This window comes from Chionomys nivalis, chromosome 24 (genome assembly GCF_950005125.1).
Source record: "Chionomys nivalis chromosome 24, mChiNiv1.1, whole genome shotgun sequence".
NCBI lineage: Eukaryota > Metazoa > Chordata > Mammalia > Rodentia > Cricetidae > Chionomys > Chionomys nivalis.
This window is the reverse complement of record NC_080109.1, coordinates 29,144,771-29,164,198: the sequence shown is the minus strand read 5'-3', so window position 1 is coordinate 29,164,198 and position 19,428 is coordinate 29,144,771. Positions and strand designations below refer to the sequence as shown.

Here is a 19,428-nt window from a genome sequence, read left to right as displayed (position 1 = left end):
ACCTTAAAGGAAAAGGAATGTTAGCGTCACTGGAAACCCCGCTCCTTGGAGAGGCTACCGCGACTGTTGCTATCATGTTTTCGTATTTGCTGATGCAAACAGGGGAACCTCTCTTATTCCCTGCCCATTACCTGCGGCTGGGGACTGGGAACTTTCCGCGGCAGAGTCCCCAGCAAGCGCCTCGGGACCTGCGGGCTGTTCTCGCTCTCACACTCACACTCACTCGGGCAGCCAAGGCGAGAGTTCTGCCCCGCCCCTCCTGGCTGCCGCGTGACGTGTCTACTTGACGGCCACTCTTGCCAATGAGTAGTCGCTCAGTGGGTGGTGCTCCTCTGCGATTGGTTGGCAGAATGAGGGCGCTGCGCAAAAACAGAGAAGCGGAGCGCTCGGAGCTCAGAAACTGCCAGCCGCGAACACAGGCTTTAAGGCTGGAGCAGGAGGCAGGATGGACTGAAAGGAAAAGAGGCAGTTTAGAGGGGAAAGGCTCGGGAAGGAAACAGCAGAAAAGAAACAGCTCGCTGTGTTTACAGTAAAGCAAGAGACGGTTGGATTGAGGACACAGACAAGACTATGAAAGTCAAGACTTGCAAATAGAGCCGAGGAGGGGAGGAAATGTCAAGAAGATCGTCCATCCGGAGAAAGGAAGAGAATGAAAGTTTTATGCTGCAGAACGGCTCGGTGTTTCTCCGGCACAAAATTCTCTCGCTGTCTTTAAGTCCGCTCGCGTTTGCAAGCCATTGACATCAAGAGGCATGCTCAGCGGTGCCGGCAGCATCTCCTCTTCCTTCTCTTCCTCTTCATCTTCCTCCTCATCTTCTTCCTCCTCCACGTTCTCCTCCTATCAGAAAGAAGACAGACCTAGGACAGTCTTGAAATATCGAAATTTCCTCTTTGGGATTTGCCAGCGCCGCGTTGCGCCAAGACTGTCGGAATAAAGGAGGCTGACTATTGCATTCTCGTTATTTTATTAATTGGTCAGTGGGAAGATTACATCTGAGCAGAGGGGACATCTGTCACCCTTCCTGCGTTAAGACTGAAGAATGAGGCTGGATTTGGGGAAGCTCTAACATGTAGTGAAAGGAATAACAATTTTAAGACAGCCACAAAAGCCCCCCCCCCCGTAGCATACTATTTAATTTATATGTTTGAGATTATTATTTTTTGGTGGTTAGGGAAGTAATCGGGTGGCTGACTGGCTACGGGGGAGCGGCTTCCTTTCCTTTTGGAGATGATTGTGCTGTTATTCTTTGCCTTGCTCTGGATGGTGGACGGAGTCTTTTCCCAGCTTCATTACACAGTGCAGGAGGAGCAGGAACATGGCACTTTCGTGGGGAATATCGCTGAAGATCTGGGCTTGGACATTACAAAACTTTCAGCTCGCAGGTTTCAGACTGTGGCCAACTCACGGACCCCTTACTTGGACCTCAATCTGGAGACCGGGGTTCTGTACGTAAACGAAAAGATCGACCGCGAGCAGATCTGCAAGCAGAGTCCCTCTTGTGTCCTGCACCTGGAGGTCTTCCTGGAGAATCCGCTGGAGCTGTTCCGAGTGGAGATCGAAGTGCTGGACATCAATGACAACCCTCCCTCCTTCCCGGAGCCGGACCTGACAGTGGAGATCTCAGAGAGCGCCACGCCAGGCACCCGCTTTCCCTTGGAGAGCGCCTTCGACCCAGACGTGGGGACCAACTCATTGCGAGACTATGAGATAACCCCGAATAGTTACTTCTCGCTAGACGTGCAGACCCAGGGAGATGGCAACCGATTCGCCGAGCTGGTGCTGGAGAAGCCACTGGACCGAGAACAGCAAGCGGTGCACCGCTACGTGCTGACCGCGGTGGACGGGGGAGGAGGGGGAGGAGGAGGAGAAGGAGGGGGAGGCGGTGGGGGAGTCGGCCTGCCCCCCCAACAGCAGCGCACTGGCACGGCCTTGCTCACCATCCGAGTGCTCGACTCCAACGACAATGTGCCCGCATTCGACCAACCCGTCTACACTGTTTCCCTACCAGAGAATTCACCCCCTGGCACCCTAGTGATCCAGCTCAATGCCACCGACCCTGATGAAGGCCAGAATGGCGAGGTCGTGTACTCATTTAGCAGTCACATTTCTCCCAGGGCTCGAGAGCTCTTCGGACTGTCGCCTCGCACCGGCCGGCTAGAGGTGAGCGGCGAGCTGGACTATGAAGAGAGCCCAGTGTACCAGGTGTATGTCCAAGCCAAGGACTTGGGTCCCAACGCTGTGCCTGCACACTGCAAGGTGCTGGTCAGAGTGCTGGATGCCAACGACAACGCACCAGAGATCAGCTTCAGCACGGTGAAAGAGGCGGTGAGCGAGGGTGCGGCTCCTGGCACAGTAGTGGCTCTATTCAGCGTGACCGATCGGGACTCAGAGGAGAATGGGCAGGTGCAGTGCGAGCTGCTGGGAGACGTGCCGTTCCGCCTCAAGTCTTCCTTCAAGAATTACTACACTATCGTCACCGAAGCCCCATTGGACCGAGAGGCTGGGGACTCCTACACCCTGACAGTCGTGGCCCGCGACCGGGGCGAACCTGCACTCTCCACCAGTAAGTCGATACAGGTTCAAGTGTCGGATGTGAACGATAATGCTCCGCGCTTCAGCCAGCCGGTCTACGACGTGTATGTGACAGAAAACAACGTGCCGGGTGCCTACATTTACGCGGTGAGCGCCACGGACCGCGACGAAGGGGCCAATGCCAAATTAACCTATTCTATCCTCGAGTGCCAGATCCAGGGCATGAGCGTCTTCACCTATGTGTCCATCAACTCAGACAACGGCTACTTATACGCCCTGAGATCTTTCGACTACGAACAGATCAAGGACTTCAGCTTTCAAGTGGAAGCCCGGGACGCCGGCAGCCCCCAGGCGCTGGCAGGCAACGCCACAGTCAACATCCTGATTGTAGATCAGAACGACAACGCCCCCGCCATCGTGGCACCCCTCCCGGGGCGCAACGGGACTCCAGCCCGCGAGGTGCTGCCCCGCTCTGCTGAGCCGGGTTACCTGCTTACTCGCGTGGCCGCAGTGGATGCAGACGACGGCGAGAACGCTAGGCTCACCTATAGCATTGTGCGGGGCAATGAAATGAACCTATTCCGCCTGGACTGGCGCACCGGAGAGCTCCGCACTGCGCGCAGGGTCCCAGTCAAGCGCGACCCCCAGCGGCCTTACGAGCTGGTGATTGAGGTGCGCGACCATGGGCAACCACCCCTGTCCTCCACAGCCACCCTGGTTGTTCAGCTGGTGGACGGAGCCGTGGAGCCCCAGGGCGGGGGTGGGGGCGGAGGCGGAGGGCCCGGGGAGCACCAGCGCACCAGCCGCTCTGGTGGCGGGGAAACTTCACTGGACCTCACACTGATCCTCATCATAGCCCTGGGCTCAGTGTCCTTCATTTTCCTGCTGGCCATGATCGTGTTGGCTGTGCGCTGTCAAAAGGAGAAAAAACTCAACATCTACACCTGTCTAGCGAGTGATTGCTGCCTCTGCTGCTGCTGCTGTGGCAGTGGGGGTTCCACCTGCTGCGGCCGCCAAGCCAGGGCGCGCAAGAAGAAACTCAGCAAGTCAGATATCATGTTGGTGCAGAGCGCCAATGTTCCCAGCAACCCGGCCCAGGTGCCGGTGGAGGAGTCCGGGAGCTTCGGTTCCCATCACCACAACCAGAACTATTGCTATCAGGTCTGCCTCACCCCGGAGTCTGCCAAAACCGACCTGATGTTCCTGAAGCCCTGCAGCCCTTCCCGGAGTACAGATGCTGAGCACAACCCCTGCGGAGCCATCGTCACCGGGTACAGCGACCAACAACCAGACATCATTTCCAACGGAAGCATTTTGTCCAACGAGGTAAGGCTGAAGCGAAAGAACCACCATCTCTCATCTCCTCCATCAGAAAGCCTCCTCTAGCCCGGCCCTGTATCTCTTCTTGTGCACTGTGTATTTTTAGGGTGTTAGCTGGTTTGTATGGCTGTGGGAAGGCGAGGATATGGGGGTCACCTTTTCTCACCTCGTGAAGTGTAACCTAACTTCCGTGTTGTTCCTGACTGAGCTCCACCCCTTTGCTTTTATTTTCATTCCCTCCCCCTTTGCTTCTTTGACACCTCTTAGCTTCCTCCTCCTTCTCGCCTATTTAGGTTCCTGCCTTCTTTGAAACCTGGGTGACATAAGAAGAAAAAGCTTGAAGAGAAAAAGTAGGGTGGGGGAGGGGCTTTCTATCACTGACAAAAGTCTTTTTCTCTTTGCATCTGTCCCAGGCATTAATAAAGTTGGTTCAATTTTGGTTTGTTTATCGCTGCTTTCAGTCGCTTGTACAAGTGAACTATAGATTGTTTAACTTTATATGATTACCTAAATTGGATTGCATGTGTTAGTGACCAGTTACTTCTCTGTGGGGGGAAAAAAACCTTCAGTTCTGCTCTGGACAGCTTTAATACAAGCTCTTGAAGCCGAATGCCCACACAGTGTGAATTTGAATGAAGTTCCTTTGGCACCAAACCCTGTAAGAGTAAACCAACTGAAAGCTTGAACAATTGTCTTAAATATATGGTTTCAGCAATAATTACCTCCTTGCCACTGTGTTCTTGAGGAAATGCTCACTGTTGGCTTTCTTCATCAAAGAATTTGGCTTGTCAATTCCAATTCCTTTTTAAAAGGTAGAGACATAGTGGCTAAGTTGAGGGTGGGGAGTGGGGAGAACCATGTAAAGCAAAGTTGAACTGAGGTGTGTGGGCTGTGTGAGGCTTGCAGGGGGCTTCATGAGGGGAAAGTGGGGGCAGGATTATGACAGTCTTTCTTGGCATCTCCTTATTTTGAGTCTCAGATATAACTCGTTGACTTTCACGAATATTTGTACAGCTCATTTGTATCCTAAGTACCTCTTCAAAATAAACAACAAAATAATTCGAGAAATTATCCAAACTTTTGATTATTGAGCGTGCTGTTTTTCTTGTGTCCATCAGTATGCACTTAAACACTCTGTAGCCTTTGGAAGGACAAGACACAGAATTCAATTAGGGTTCTTCTGCGGTAGACACAACAGTATATTAACCCTAGCTATGAGGTTGTTTGCTTTCTTCCTTTATAGTAAGATGCATTCACTGTGGGCCAGCGAGTTTTCTTTTTTGAAGCCTTTACACCTGAATTTAAAAAAAAAATCTAGATTCAAATGTCTCTACACATTTCTCCTGCTCCTACTCAGCAATCACCAGGCTGTGCTCTACTGAAGGCCTGCACATTCATTAAAATATATACCAGTGCTTAAACCCAATATAGTTCTCATTCTCAAAAGCAAAATGACCATCACACCCCCCTGAATTTTACTGCTCTTTATTTATTTATTTTCTTTCCTAGAATAAACACCAGCGAGCAGAGCTCAGCTATCTAGTTGACAGACCTCGCCGAGTTAACAGGTATGAACTCTTTGAAAGCCTCAGCTTGGTGTGTGAACAATTTCCTACCTAGTAAAAGTAAGAAGTAGGTGTGTTGTTTCATATTAAAAGACACAATGCATAAATGCTTTAAGCTAGAGCAAAGCATAAACACTGTATATAATTTATTTATCTGTATACTGTGGGCTATAAAATGTTTTTTGTTTATAGAAAACTATAAAATATTTACCAATTTCCATGACATTTCCACATATATATTATGAATGTGTCATAGGCATGTACTTAGCTCCAGTCATAGAATAACGTCCAAACGTCACATGTTGGATGTCCCAGTTGACTGTGAAGGCTCCAAGATTTTAAGTGGAAAAAAATGAGGTTCATGTGGAACTAGAGGTACATAAAAAAAAAAAAAAAAAGAATTTCAAGAGTCTGCAGCACACATCTGTGACCATGTGGTGGCAGAAGAATGTTTTCTGTGTTTCTTTACATTTCTTCTTCTTCTTCTTTTTTTTTTTAATTCTAACATTCTCCTTTTTGTGTTCCTAGTTCTGCATTCCAGGAAGCTGACATAGTAAGCTCTAAAGACAGTGGCCATGGAGACAGTGAACAGGGAGACAGTGATCATGACGTCACCAATCGTGGCCAGTCAGCTGGTAAGTGTGACCAAACAGGAATCTGATCTGAATGCCCATTGTGTAGCTGTTTATTTAAATAGATTTCCAAGAGATAATAGCTTAGCTAATGGTCTGTCTTCTCTTGGTCATTGTATGCTCAGAAGAAAATTGTGGAGCGTGTAACTTCACTTTGGAGTGTTGAGGGTTGGAATTCCTTATGACTATGAAGAATTCCTGCTTTCTGCAATGTCCTTTAATGGATTTCAGTCACATGGAGGTATCCACATATCTCTCCCTTGTCTAGTTCCTTGTCTTCAAACAGTTAGGGTATAATTAGGCTTATTTATGAAGGAGGGAACTGAGACAAGTTAGCTCATTGAATGCCAAAAGGGCAAGAGAAAATAAATACATGGCTGGGCACTAGAATTCAAACCCCATGCCTTCCAGAGAAATACATTTTACATACCAAATATCCCCTGAGAAATGATGATATTTAAGAGTCACAAATAGGTTGAAAATCTAGTTTACAACCCTGAGTCCCTGAGATTCAGAACATTAGTAATAGACATTTGGTAATTAGAAATGTTGAAGCATCTTCAATCTCTTTGTATTTTGACAAGTATTAAATTTTGAACTCCAGCATTTGTCTAGGTAGGTTAACCTTTGTGGTAACTAAAGGCCACAGGTGGGAGCTTAATATAATGTAACTTTTAAATTGAATTTTACTTCTTGATTCTCTATATGAGTTTGACCTTTAAGGATGTGCAAGATAGTCTAATAGCAATTATTAATACTAAAAGAACTCATAGGAACTAAAGTGTCTACTTTGACACAAACGCAATTTCCTAAAATTGTTTGCCTTCCTCTACTTCCATTTGAATTTCACCCATGAAAGATATTTTCTGTTCTCTTTCTTCCTAATTCTGTGTTTATTTGGCACATGGGGAAGTGGAAAGCCCGGGAACTTCTTGAAACATCTGAAAAATATCCATCACTGAGCTACCTCTCGGTGACACTTAGCTCTCTTGATCCTTGACCTCGGTTTATGCTATAAAGTGATGGAGTTCCTTGTTTTCAAGGTAATATTAGTCCTAGAGAGTACTCATTCCTTAAAACACTCGGTATCCCTGGGAATGGGGCTGAGGCAGTGTGTCAAAGGGCAATGCACACCCCGCAGGACCTGGCAGCAGTGGCTGCTACAAGACACTCGGTTGGCTAATGTGGGCTCTGTCTATGGCTGCTTAGTCTTGGGAAACCCAGGCAGGAGGAAAAGGAAAAAAAGACTGCTCAAGGGTCTCTTTATATTGCTGCAAGTCATTAATATGCAGACCTAATGAGACTTGAGAACTGCCAAGAATCCCCGGAGGTCCCTGCCCCTTGCGGGCCTTCACGCTAAGTGAACAGAGCATCTATTTAGTGTCTGGGATTCTGACAACAAACCAGACCTTGCCAGCAGTTTATATGTGAGTACAAAGTCCCTTTCATTTTTGCCCTATACGTGGTATATGATTTATTGTTATCATTTAAAAACTGTACATTTAGAACTATTCATTTCTATTTTCCCCGAGTTTCCAATTTAACCCCAGTCTTTTTACAATAAAACGTTTGACACAAGAAAGAGAATTCTGCTACATGTTACTTTGCATGCATTTTTTTTTCTTACCCACCCACTCCCTTTTGTATTTTTCTTTCTTTTTCTTTAAGTAGCTACCCAGTCTCTGTGAGCATTTTAGTCTAGTCACTTTGAGGTACACAATGAACCTAATAACCAATGCAAAGTGAGAGGAGTGGAGAAACCTTCTCAAGGAAGACTAAATTTGTTAAATATTCCTGTTACCATGTCTTCCTGGAAGCTATTTTATTTCACACAAACAGTGTTGCCATTTTGTTAATGATTCTTCCAAAGAACTTGGAATTCCAGATCCTTTTAAGGACCATTAAAATGCAAAAGGAGGAAAAGAAAAAAAAAATGTGTTTTGCAATACAGTTTAAATAGGCAAAGCAGTTTCTAGTTTTTATCAAAGTGCTGAACTTTTTGCCCCCATAGCTAAGTTGTTAAATGTGTAAAAGGGTTATAGAATTACCACTCCACTTCTGCAGCTCAGTGGTCCCAGGGTAGACGCAATATACTGGGCACAATAATTGCTGTTTTGCAGTTGTAAGAAAGCACTTACAGGGAGAAGTAATTGCACCTTAGTGTGTAATTGATCAGTTGTCATAGGCTTCATTTCGTAGTAAGAAGGATTCTGAGTGTTTTTAGTGTTAAAATCTGAATGCATAAAATTAAAATGCCTTTTACTAAGTGACGTTTTTCAGTTCATACTGCTGTTTTGTGTAATGAACCTTTCAGCAGGTAGCAAGAATATTTCAAAAGTGAAGTTTGCTCCCCAAAAAAATTGATTTATTTTTTTTGGTTAAAGACAACTTAGGTTGAACTTTTAAATGTGCAAAATGAGGTAATTAAGCAAATCTCACTAAACTTGTTAGGAGAAAATGCAATAAGATCAGAGCAAGTGTGGAAAAATTAAAATCTCTGAATTCTCTCTTTTAGATTGTGCCTCTTGCCAGTGCACAATGTAGCTTACTGTTTCACCTGCTCAGATTGCTCATCTTTTGCTTTACTTCCTCAATTTTTCTAGGTTAACCTTACTTTATTCTTATTTTTTGCACAGTACATCTATCTATTCTTTCTCGAGTTGTTTCCTGTCTTGTTCTTTATTTTTCTCCTTCCTGCTCTTGTGCTCTCTAAGCTTACAGCAGCCTCACGCCTTCTTCACAGAAAGGCTGCCGACAAGAAGACAGCTGCAGAGAGTCACATAAGCTTTCTCAGTTGGCCACTGCACCTGGCTCCGTGCACAAAATTCCTGGGTTTGACCACTGCTCCATATCGGTTTGCTTTTTATAGCCTTGTCAAGGTGCTTTCTGCTTTTTTTTCCCACTACAATATTGATGTATCCGCTAGATATGGCAGGGGTCCAGGGAGATGTGGTAAAAGCTTGAATAAGCCATCACAAAGGGAAAACTGATTAACTACAGTCCAAGAACCGAAAACTAATTTAATAAAGCATATTTTCAAGCTTCTTTAGTAAGTCAGTATTTTAAAAGATTTATTTTTCTATCTTAGGATAAGGATATAGCATCCTAGCTTTATGATTTTAAAACTCACTGAAGTATATTTACATAGATGTACTTAGTTGTAAGAAACAGGTCTTCATTAAATGTCTATGCTAAGAAAATATGACAGGTTGTGAATTTATTTTATTGCCTTTCCCTTTCAAGAGGTATGCTAAAAGGGAGAATTTCAGATAATGTCATTACTTACAACAACTAAAACTTGCCAGATTTGCCTTACAATATTTTGTTAAAGGCATTTAAGACATTTATTCATCATGCATGGTAAACTGTTGGATATAAATTTAAAAATAAAATAACTAGAATTGTCGTTTTTTTCAAGATAGTAAGTAAAAAATATATGTCATGTATTACATTAAACCATTGAATAGCTACAACTTTTGCAAGAGAATTCTTATTTTTTGCGAACTATGAATATCATTTTCTTAATGCTACTAAGATTTCAGGTAGTGATAACAAAAGCCTTGACTGATAAATACAGGGGATTCACTCCAGCTGTTTGCTAAAGCTTGCTTTGGCTTCTGGTGAGCTATGAGCTACAATCTGATAAACTGAGGATGCTTACAACTGAGAAAATGGAGAAGAGAACATATTGAGAAATAATGGAGAACACTACAAGTTGTTTGAGAGCTGATAGGAAGGGATAGGATTTTGATGTGTGTTTTATATGTTAATGAGTGATGATAGCTATCTCACCCTGAAATAGTCTTAAAAATTACATCTACCTCATAAGTGTTGTTAATATGAAGTACTTTTGGATACTTTGAAGGGTGGCTAGAAATGTTCTCAAAAATTAGTTTGTTTGCTTTAAATTTGTTTTTAACACACACTCTGAAGGTTTGATTAGAAAGAAGAATTGTCTTATATTATTATCAGAATAATAACACAATTTGGATACACTTCTAATTTTCTTCATAATAGCATTTCTCAACAGAACTGTCAACAGCTATTTTCTAAAATATAGATTCATGTATATTAAATTTATCTGAGTCTATCTTTGTAATACAGTCAGTTTCTTATATCGGCTGTCATAATTGCAGAATAACTTATTCCTGAGGACCAGCAAGAAATGACTGGAAATAAGAACTGCAAGTAAAATTACATATCTTAAGACACTTTGTAGATGTCATAAAATATTTTAAAAAATTGTCCTATGTTTTTCACAACTCCATACATGACATAAGCTTAATCATAAATGCATTCAAAAAGAGAATATTATGTTGAACTTATTAAATCTTGAACCTTCAATTGGAGCCGTAAGAAGTAGTGAGAACAAGGTGGATGCTCTGAGTTGCATCACAGGTAATGGAATTGTCATCTTGTCTGGTACGTGGTCATGTTTTCACAAAGAGTTAAAGACTCTTCTATGTATTTGGTAATTAAAGTTACACAGTCAATGTGACTAATGATGAATGATAAAAGAACATTGTTAGTCATCTCGCTGCTCCCCTGCGTGAGGATGCTTAATGGGATACATTCATTTAATTCTCCAACTATTTCTCTAAATGACAAATGAAAAAAAGTCTATTTTCTATTAATTTCTCTGTTTCTTATTTGAAGTTTATTGATTATGCTGTGGTTTTCATTTTCATTTCTGTAACTGATTTTTCATCATAAGAAATATATCCACTTGTTTTATTGATAAAACTGGGGAAATACTCAGGCCCTTTTCCAGACACTTCACCTTCTATTCCAGTTATATACAATGATATATAATATTGCCAAGAAGGTCTCACTCTATAGCTTCATAACCTTTTTAAAACATTGCTTACCAAATTTCTCTGTTGTCAAATGAGACTGTTTTGTACCAAACTTTCAACGATCTTTAATTTTTGTTAGCAACAGGCTACGAATACTTCTTATTCATAGCATTATTATATAGAAAAAATTAATTAGGAGTTATAGGAAAAATTGCCAGTTTGCAAGATGAAAAATACATACAATTAAATATATAACTAAATATAAAATAATTTATAACATCAAGAGCTATCTTAACTCTGGCATATTGGTTTATTAATGAGATCACAGTAATCTGAATTATGATAAATACTTGTACATAAATACTTAAAAGTTGTGAATGGCTGGATTTTCATATGTTTGATCGTAATTTCCCCCATTTAAAATGATATGCATCAATCATATGAAGAAAAAATTACAAACTGGGAAACCTTTCATTAGTATTTAGCTTTTCATGATGGAATATAACAATTCTACACTAATAATTTGGACTTAAGATCCATAATTCTTCAAATTTAGTATCTCAGATTTATTTTTAAAATAATTATGCATAATCATTTTTTTCTTAAATGTGATTTATATGATATACAGGAGCCTTCTTTCTCCCATCACTAAATAAAACAGATAAAAGTTAACCACCATTGGATACAAATACAAGTCTCATGCCAGGGATGTTGCCTGTATACCGTATGAATACATGCTCATCAGGAATGTTCTCTTTCTCTTTTAGCGCGCCTGTCTTCTCGCAGATGTGTCTAGATTGTAGTGAAACATCTCTAGGATTTCCATTCTGTTTCCAGTCACATTTTGTAGTTCTGGTTTCAGTATTTAATCTCTCTGGAGATTACTCCCTAGTAATTCACCTTCAGGCTCGTCCATGGCAGTTATCCATAGAATGTTACAGCGAAGGATGGCTTAGCATCATGCGTAGGTTTGTTTAAAATGAAGTCGCTATTTAGTGGGATTAACAGACAGTAATTACCTTGGCGTCGTTTCCTCAAAAGGTAACTTTTTTTTATAGTTAATGCCCATTAGCTCAAAAAGTTGCAGAAATTCTACAAGTTTTATTATTTTGAAATGTTTTTTTCTATAAACATTTTCATTTAAATCAGTGTGTAATAGAACATCAGTTAAAGCATTACATTTGCCTTTGAGAAATGGAGACTTCTAGATATTTGGGCAATTAAGAGTCAAGTGTACTCATTAAATAAATATTCTATGTTAGTTTTAAAATTCATCTTTTCATATATTTAAAAGACTTTATGATATAAATTAATTATGCTTTGGTTATTTGAAATTAATCAAAATTGTGCTTACCATATGGTTCAATGGGGAAAGGTCCTTGAAACTTAACCCGATGGACTGAATTTCATTCCTAATAACCACATAGTGGAAGGAGAGAAACCACCCATGCAAGTTGCGACCTGACCTGACCCCCCCCCCACATGTGCCATATAGTATGTGTACACACACACACATACACACACACACACACACACACAAGAAAATAGATATAAATTTGAAACACTAGATTCACTAGTATTTAAAACATTCAGTAAATGTACTAGCATGTTTGGAAAAGCATTGGCGTGATATCTTTCTTTACATTCTTTGCTGTGTTGTGCTCTATACCAAGTGAGTATCAGGTTGAGTGGGCATGGTGACAGTTGACTGTATTTGGGTGTCTAAGGCATGAAAATTAAGAATTTCAAGCTACCCTAGGCTACTTAACTATTTCTAGATCAGCTTGGGCTGTATAGCAAATCCCTGTTTCAAAAATTAGAACAAATGATACAAACAATGGGGCTGGAGGTATGACTCAGAAATCAAGAGCACTGGCTGCTCCTCCAGAGGCCCTGAGTTCAATTCTCACAACCTGCTTGAGGCCAACCTATAATAATTCATGGGAGAGGCTAGAAGGGGAGAGGCCAAGGAGGGAGAGGAGCAGAGAAAAATATATAGCTCAATAAACAAAAAAATAGATAAATACCATAGGTATCAAAAATTCTTGGACTATTGAGATAAATGAGTCAGCCAAGCGCTTGCCTTTGAAGCCTGGAGACTAAAGATAAAGTACCCAAGTACACATAGCTGGTTTGGGTCTGGAAGCATGCACTTGCCATCCCACTGCTGGGGAAGTGTAGACAGACAGAACCTCGGTGCTCACTGACCAGATGGCACAGCTTACTTGGCAAAGTCCAGATCAGTGACAGACTCCATCTCAAAAGACAACAAACAAAAGACAGTGGGTAACAGCTGAGAAATGATGTGCATATACAAATAGTTACTTGCACATCTGCACACATCTGGAGAGACATACACACACATTACACATATACATATATGTGCATATACAATACCCACAAATTCTTGTACATGATTAAAAACTAGATGGACTTTCTTGGTCTCAACCAGGTAACATTTAATAGTCTTGTTAGTTTAATGAATGTGATAAAATTTGTAGTATCATTTTCAATCTGGGTACATGTAAGTTTGTGTTGACTGGGACAAACATTTACAGTACAGATGAGCACTAAGGAATATGTCAATATTATCTGTAGCAGTTTTCCAGTCCTTTTGGTTACTGTGACTGCCCTAATTATAGTCATTTGTTTTTGGTTTGTGCAAGGGGGTAAATATAAGCAGTGTATAGGCATATGGACTGCCCGAGTTCCAATGACAGATACCTCTAGGAACTCATTTCCCAAGAAAGTAAGAACCTTACTATTTGCTATACAAAAAGGACAGAATTCGGGCCATTGGCCATTTGTGAATTTGGGCTGAGTTACTGCTGAATTTTTCTTTCCATTTAAAATCTAAAGTCTGTTGTCTAACTGTGGTCAGAGCTTGGCATACCCTTTCTGTGTTTGTAAGAACATCAGATGATGCTTTGTTAGAGGATGTAGATTGAGAAGCCCAGGTAGCTTGGGTTTCTCTCTATTTTCAGTCCATGAGAGAGTTTTCAAATACGCTTTGTCTGTTCACTCTTTTCCTCAACTTTTAAAAAGTTGGCAGCATTGTTTTTTTCTTTCACCAGGATTCAGAGTTTAAAAATTGTCTCTGCAACTTTTTTTGCCATAGAGTCAGACCTTTTACGTTTGCCGATCATTTATCCTGTTTTAAATGACAGGGGAAATGATATTAATTTTTTTGTTTCCATCAGATTAAGAGAAAATTTACTTAGTAAAATGTTTCTACCTATCACTACATTACGTCTAGACTTTTCCCCACCGTATGGCTTGCCCACGGTGACTACATCTGGAGTTTCTTGTCTCTTCCCCTTTTCTCTCTACGGTTTTCTCTTCTTCCAGGTATGGATCTCTTCTCTAACTGCACCGAGGAATGTAAAGCGCTGGGCCACTCCGACCGATGCTGGATGCCTTCATTTGTCCCTTCGGATGGACGTCAGGCTGCAGATTACCGCAGCAACCTGCATGTCCCCGGCATGGACTCAGTTCCAGATACCGAGGTCTTTGAACCTCCCGAAGCCCAGCCTGGAGCAGAGCGGTCCTTCTCCACCTTCGGCAAAGAGAAGGCCCTGCATGGCACCCTGGAGAGGAAGGAACTGGATGGATTGCTGTCTAGTACACGAGCGCCTTACAAACCACCATATTTGAGTAAGTATCACACGAAAGTTTACATCAAAGTAGCTCCTCTTAAGAAGTAAAGGGCCACATTCTTATTGCTGAAAAGAGTGTGAGTTCTTAGAAACGATGATGAAAATTGTTTTTAGTTTTAAGCAGTACTTGAGGATGGAAAACTGATACAGTTAGCAAGAAGGTGGGCTCTGATGTTAGGGCTATATTTAAAAGACACAGGCTTGGTTTTTATGAAAAAATATTTTCAGATGTTCTATATTTCCCTAGAGCGTGAACCCTTGTTTACTTGATTTCTGTGTAATTTGAAGGTCCAATCAAAGTCAGGGTCCTTTCGCGGGGAGGGGGGGATGTAAGGCATTCTGGGTATTGAACTCAGAGACTTGTGTATATCAGACAAGCACTCTATCCCTGAGTTATGACTCCTGGCCTCGTCTCCTGTTTCCTGATGATATTGGCTGGTATCATCAGCTAACTGTGGTTTATCACAATGAAGTTAAACGTATTAGAACAAATTTAGAGCATAGTGTTGGTGTGTAGACTTCATACTGAGCTTTCACTAGAGATTAGGAGGTTTGCTGGTGAGGACTCAGGTCCGTAATCAGAGTTGGAGATACTGTGTGACAGAGTGACCAGTAATCTTGTAGCGTTGAGACAACAGACATTATGACCCTTAGTTCAATATAGAAATGTATTGTGGATTATCCTATACAGTCATATGACAGTGAAAATGCTTGGGGTTTCTATGATAGCTTTCCTTTGAAGACCTCAGTAATGCAACTATTCCATTTAATATCTGCTCCATAACATCGTCTCCTTTCTGCTAAAGGATAAATACTATTTATAATTCAATTCCGGCTAAACCACATAAGTAATACTCGATTGAGGTAAAAAAAAATCCATGGCAACTCAATCTAAAATAGAAATCTACCTGGTATTGAAAATTCTATTGCATTTGATATATTTTTTCATCTTCAAGTATCAAGAAAATATTCATTGGATCATAAAACTGAATAAAGATTGAGAAATATTGGAGATGTATTATTTCTGTTGAAGCTGGTAAAATAAGAAAGATTTTAAAAACTTAAAGAAAATAAAACAAACTGAGTATGCATAATATATAACATATATATGTATATATTAAGAGTGTGTAATGCAAAAATCACATAATATATCTATTGATGCCATGGTTTCTAATGTTTGACAATAAGAGCAGGCAAGTGTTCCACTGAGGTCCTCATCAGATTCATAAATAGTGATGATAATAGTGATCTTTTTTAAAGTGAAAGATTGTGTTCAGGTTCTTAAATTTCAAGGAAAGACTGTAACTCCAGAGGATACACCACTTTAGTATCACAAAGTTTGTTAATTATGCCTTTTTTGAAACACTGATAATTGATTAGCCTTAATTTTATTTATATACAACATAAATACAAAAATTATTGGGAGTCCAAGATCCAAAATTAGACATAGTCATACATTCTCGCTTTTTCAAAGAAAGCAAAAGTCAAATTTTATAAATCGGACCATGATGAGGTCTTCTTAAAATGAGTTATAGATTTGAAACTGTTCTTAAAAATAAAATGTTTCCAAAATAATATGAATAATGCCACCTTGTTTTTTGTAACTTTAAGAATATGTTTTAGAGAAAACCATTATTAGCAATTTTAAAAGGGAAAATTAAAAGATATGTGATTCTAAGGAATTAAAAGTGTATACTTTTAATGAATACTAATATTTCCTTTAAGGACATATTGTCAGATTAAGACAATCCACAGAAAATGGAAAAGCAAGTCTCTTTTTTATAATTTTGTGAGTACAATGTTTGGCAATGTTCTATTTAAACCTGGAACTTGCTATAACTAAAAAAAGAATTTTCTTAACTGATTTTTGATTTTAATAATGATCATAGTAATCATATTTAATTGCAAAATTTTCTATTTTGTACGAATCTAATATTCTCATTTAGAAGCTTAAATCCAGGAGCCATTTATTTCATACGTATTTGTGTTAGCATAATCAAATAAAAAATCTATTATTGTACCTTGTAAAGTCAGATTTGGTCCTATATTTATTAAACATGTCTGTTGAAGCAAATTAGTCTCAAATTATACTCTATATTTTTCACTATAGATTTTTTCCAACTAATATTGTTCCAAATACTCAATGTTTGGAATGAAGTGAGACCTAAGTAGAGAATAAATAGGAAAAAAAGGCCGTTTTTATTTATCATGTACTTAATTTACCCTGGAATTTTGAGCATGTCTGAGTTTCTCCTTTTCAAAAATAACAATATTTTAGTGACTTATGTCATGTTAGATTCAGACAATCACCCTTAAAGTTATATCTTGATAGAGACTTAAGAGACATAGTCAATTTTAATGTTAGTCCAATAGTACACACTATACACTCCGGTTGTTCCTGACCATTCTCCGTCATAGGCTGAGAGGTTTTTATACCTCATTTATCATCAGGAATGGAAACATTCTCATATTCTAAATTAAAAACCTCATCCATCATACGATTAAAAACCCTAAAAATTCACTCCAATTACTTGCTTACAGAATGTTTAAATAATTATTGATATTGCTGTTTTACTTTTGTTAACTATGCATTTAGTTTTATAATAGTGTAATATACATTTGTTGTTTAGGAAAGTAGCTATATATTTAGTAATTTTTTAAAGTTTCCAAAAAATGCCTACTGAGGTAACCACTGTAATTTATATAATAATGATGAACAAAGGGCAAATGAGATTAAAAAATACAAATTAGATCCTTGTCTATGCTGATCCCTTCTGAGTACTATACCTCTGATAGTGTTTTTTAAGCTATACTAAAGAAAAAGATACGAGGTGTTTGCATACAATGAAAATGACATGGCAATCTAAACGAGTCACATATTTTTTATTAACACATAGAAAAACGTCCAAACGGTTCAACATTATCTGTTTACTCAACTGGAACTTACAACAAGTGATATCATGTTGATACCATCTATCAATACTTGCGTAGTCATAAACACTGCCCGACCTGTGTTTTCCTACTTATATTACAGAGCTGAGGATTTCATGCTCACAGCAAAACTGTGTATGTTGGAAACAGATAGATTACCTCGATTTACCTGAACCTTTTCACTTTAGTTTAGCTTCACCTTACATTTTATTGGATTAATAGAAATCCTAAAACACAAATTTAACTTTTAACTGAAGTTAATAATTGCTTTCAGCAATTTAGAAGCCAATTTAAAATGGGAAAAAGACATTCTCTGGAGATTAGCAATGACATTGCATTTTTGTCATAGGATTCTTAGGGTGTGTGTTTTTATTATAGGCATTTTATTTAAAGCAATTTCATCCTTGAAATGACACGATGCATTACTTGAAACAATCTGGCTAGTCTCAGAAGATAAGAAACAGAAATAATTTAACCACAGCGATGAGGAGATGGATCAACGTATAAAGTGCTTGCCTTGTAAGCAGGACAGCCAGAGTCCAGGTTGTCAGAACTCTAATCAAATGCAGGCATGGAAGTAACCCTGGTAGTGGTAAGGCTGGTACAGCTATGCCCCTGTGTGGCCAGCTAATCTAGGGGAATTGGTGTGTTTCAGGTTCAGTGAGAGACACTGTCTCATAAGAGAAGGTAGAGAAGGGATTGAGGGAGACACAATGACAAATTGCATTGGCCTACACAAGTACCAAGACCTGCACCCCACAGATCATACCCATTCATGCTTGCACATGCACACTCTCTCTTTCTCCCTCCCCCTTTCTCTCTCTCTTTCTCTCTCTCTCTTTCTCTCTCTCTCTCTCTCTCTCTCTCCCTCCCTCCCTCCCTCAAAAAATAGCTTGAGGAAAGGCAGTTGATTAGAAAATGTGTTACTTATATAATTGTCCAAAACCTGAATAAACAAAACAATACTGAGATAAATTTGGAGTCACTCCTGATTATATGTTAATGTTAAAATGTTTTTGGCAGTAAATCAGTGTGGTCTAAACTAGAAAGCAGAAGCAGTGCAGAAAAAATAAAGTGTGAGGATACACAAAGAACATTTTCTGATGATTTTATTTTTTTTCTTTAAGATATGTTCATTTATGTCCTCTTTCTCTCCAGTGTGTAGTAATCATTCATCCTGTATTTGTGATATGGAATTTTTTGACACGTTCAACATATTAAATGAAGTAATTAAACATCGCTGATGTAACGTTCCTGAAAACTTCTTAAGCCCAGGGAGTTTTCTAGACTCATCAGTTTAGAGGGAACCACTTGCTGAAACATGTCGTAGTCCATCGGGCCTTCATGTTAGAAGCATCTAGACTAATGCTTGTGCAGGAAAAGATCACTTGTCCCACTGCTTTCTATCAGCTTGTGCATTCTTTCAAAATTTTGCTGCTCACATAGAACACAATGAAAAGATAAAAAATTTAAAACATTGCACCTAAATTGTTGCTGATAGTCTACCTAGATCTCTTCTTAGTGAATCCAAAGTTGGTTAACAGCTCTTTTTTGGGCATCGGCTTCTGAGCACTTCCAGCCTCGAGCTGATGGGAAGTGAGGAACATGCTTTGTTTAGTAACATCTCTCCCAATGTCTTCATTATCTCAGGGTGCCTTCTGTGAGTTTTCATAATTTGCTGAACTCAATAGTGTGTTGAGAGCATATACAGAATTCAAGACAAAATGACTTTCTTACTGACACTCATTGCTAGAATATTTATATAACTCCGTGCGGTGGTATTTTTGGGATATGTCCATTGCAGTAACACCATAGTATAGCAGATTTGTTAAATCTACAGTATTTTTATTTAAGCATTTTAAAAAAAATTCTGTCATATAGTTACAGCCATCAGTAAATGATTTTGTGATTATTATGATTTTTTTTTTAGCAAAGTAATTTCTTTGAATGCTCAGTTTTCCTCCAAGCTCGGTTACTTATTAATCAAATATTTCT

At 39.9% G+C, this 19,428-nt stretch overlaps 1 protein-coding gene across 3 annotated transcripts in view; it reads left to right on the top strand.

Moving 5' to 3' along the window:
* The first annotated feature begins 413 nt into the window (after positions 1 to 413).
* Positions 414 to 19,428, top strand: part of Pcdh10 (protocadherin 10) — a 58,957-nt gene continuing 39,942 nt past the window's right edge. For all 3 annotated transcript variants that reach the window (XM_057757003.1, XM_057757005.1, XM_057757004.1), the window contains exons 1-4: positions 414 to 3,859; positions 5,363 to 5,421; positions 5,947 to 6,053; positions 14,195 to 14,500. In XM_057757003.1, coding sequence (XP_057612986.1) covers positions 1,229 to 3,859; positions 5,363 to 5,421; positions 5,947 to 6,053; positions 14,195 to 14,500 — 3,103 coding nt within the window. In that variant the 5' untranslated portion in view covers positions 414 to 1,228. The remainder of the gene's footprint in view (positions 3,860 to 5,362; positions 5,422 to 5,946; positions 6,054 to 14,194; positions 14,501 to 19,428) is intronic.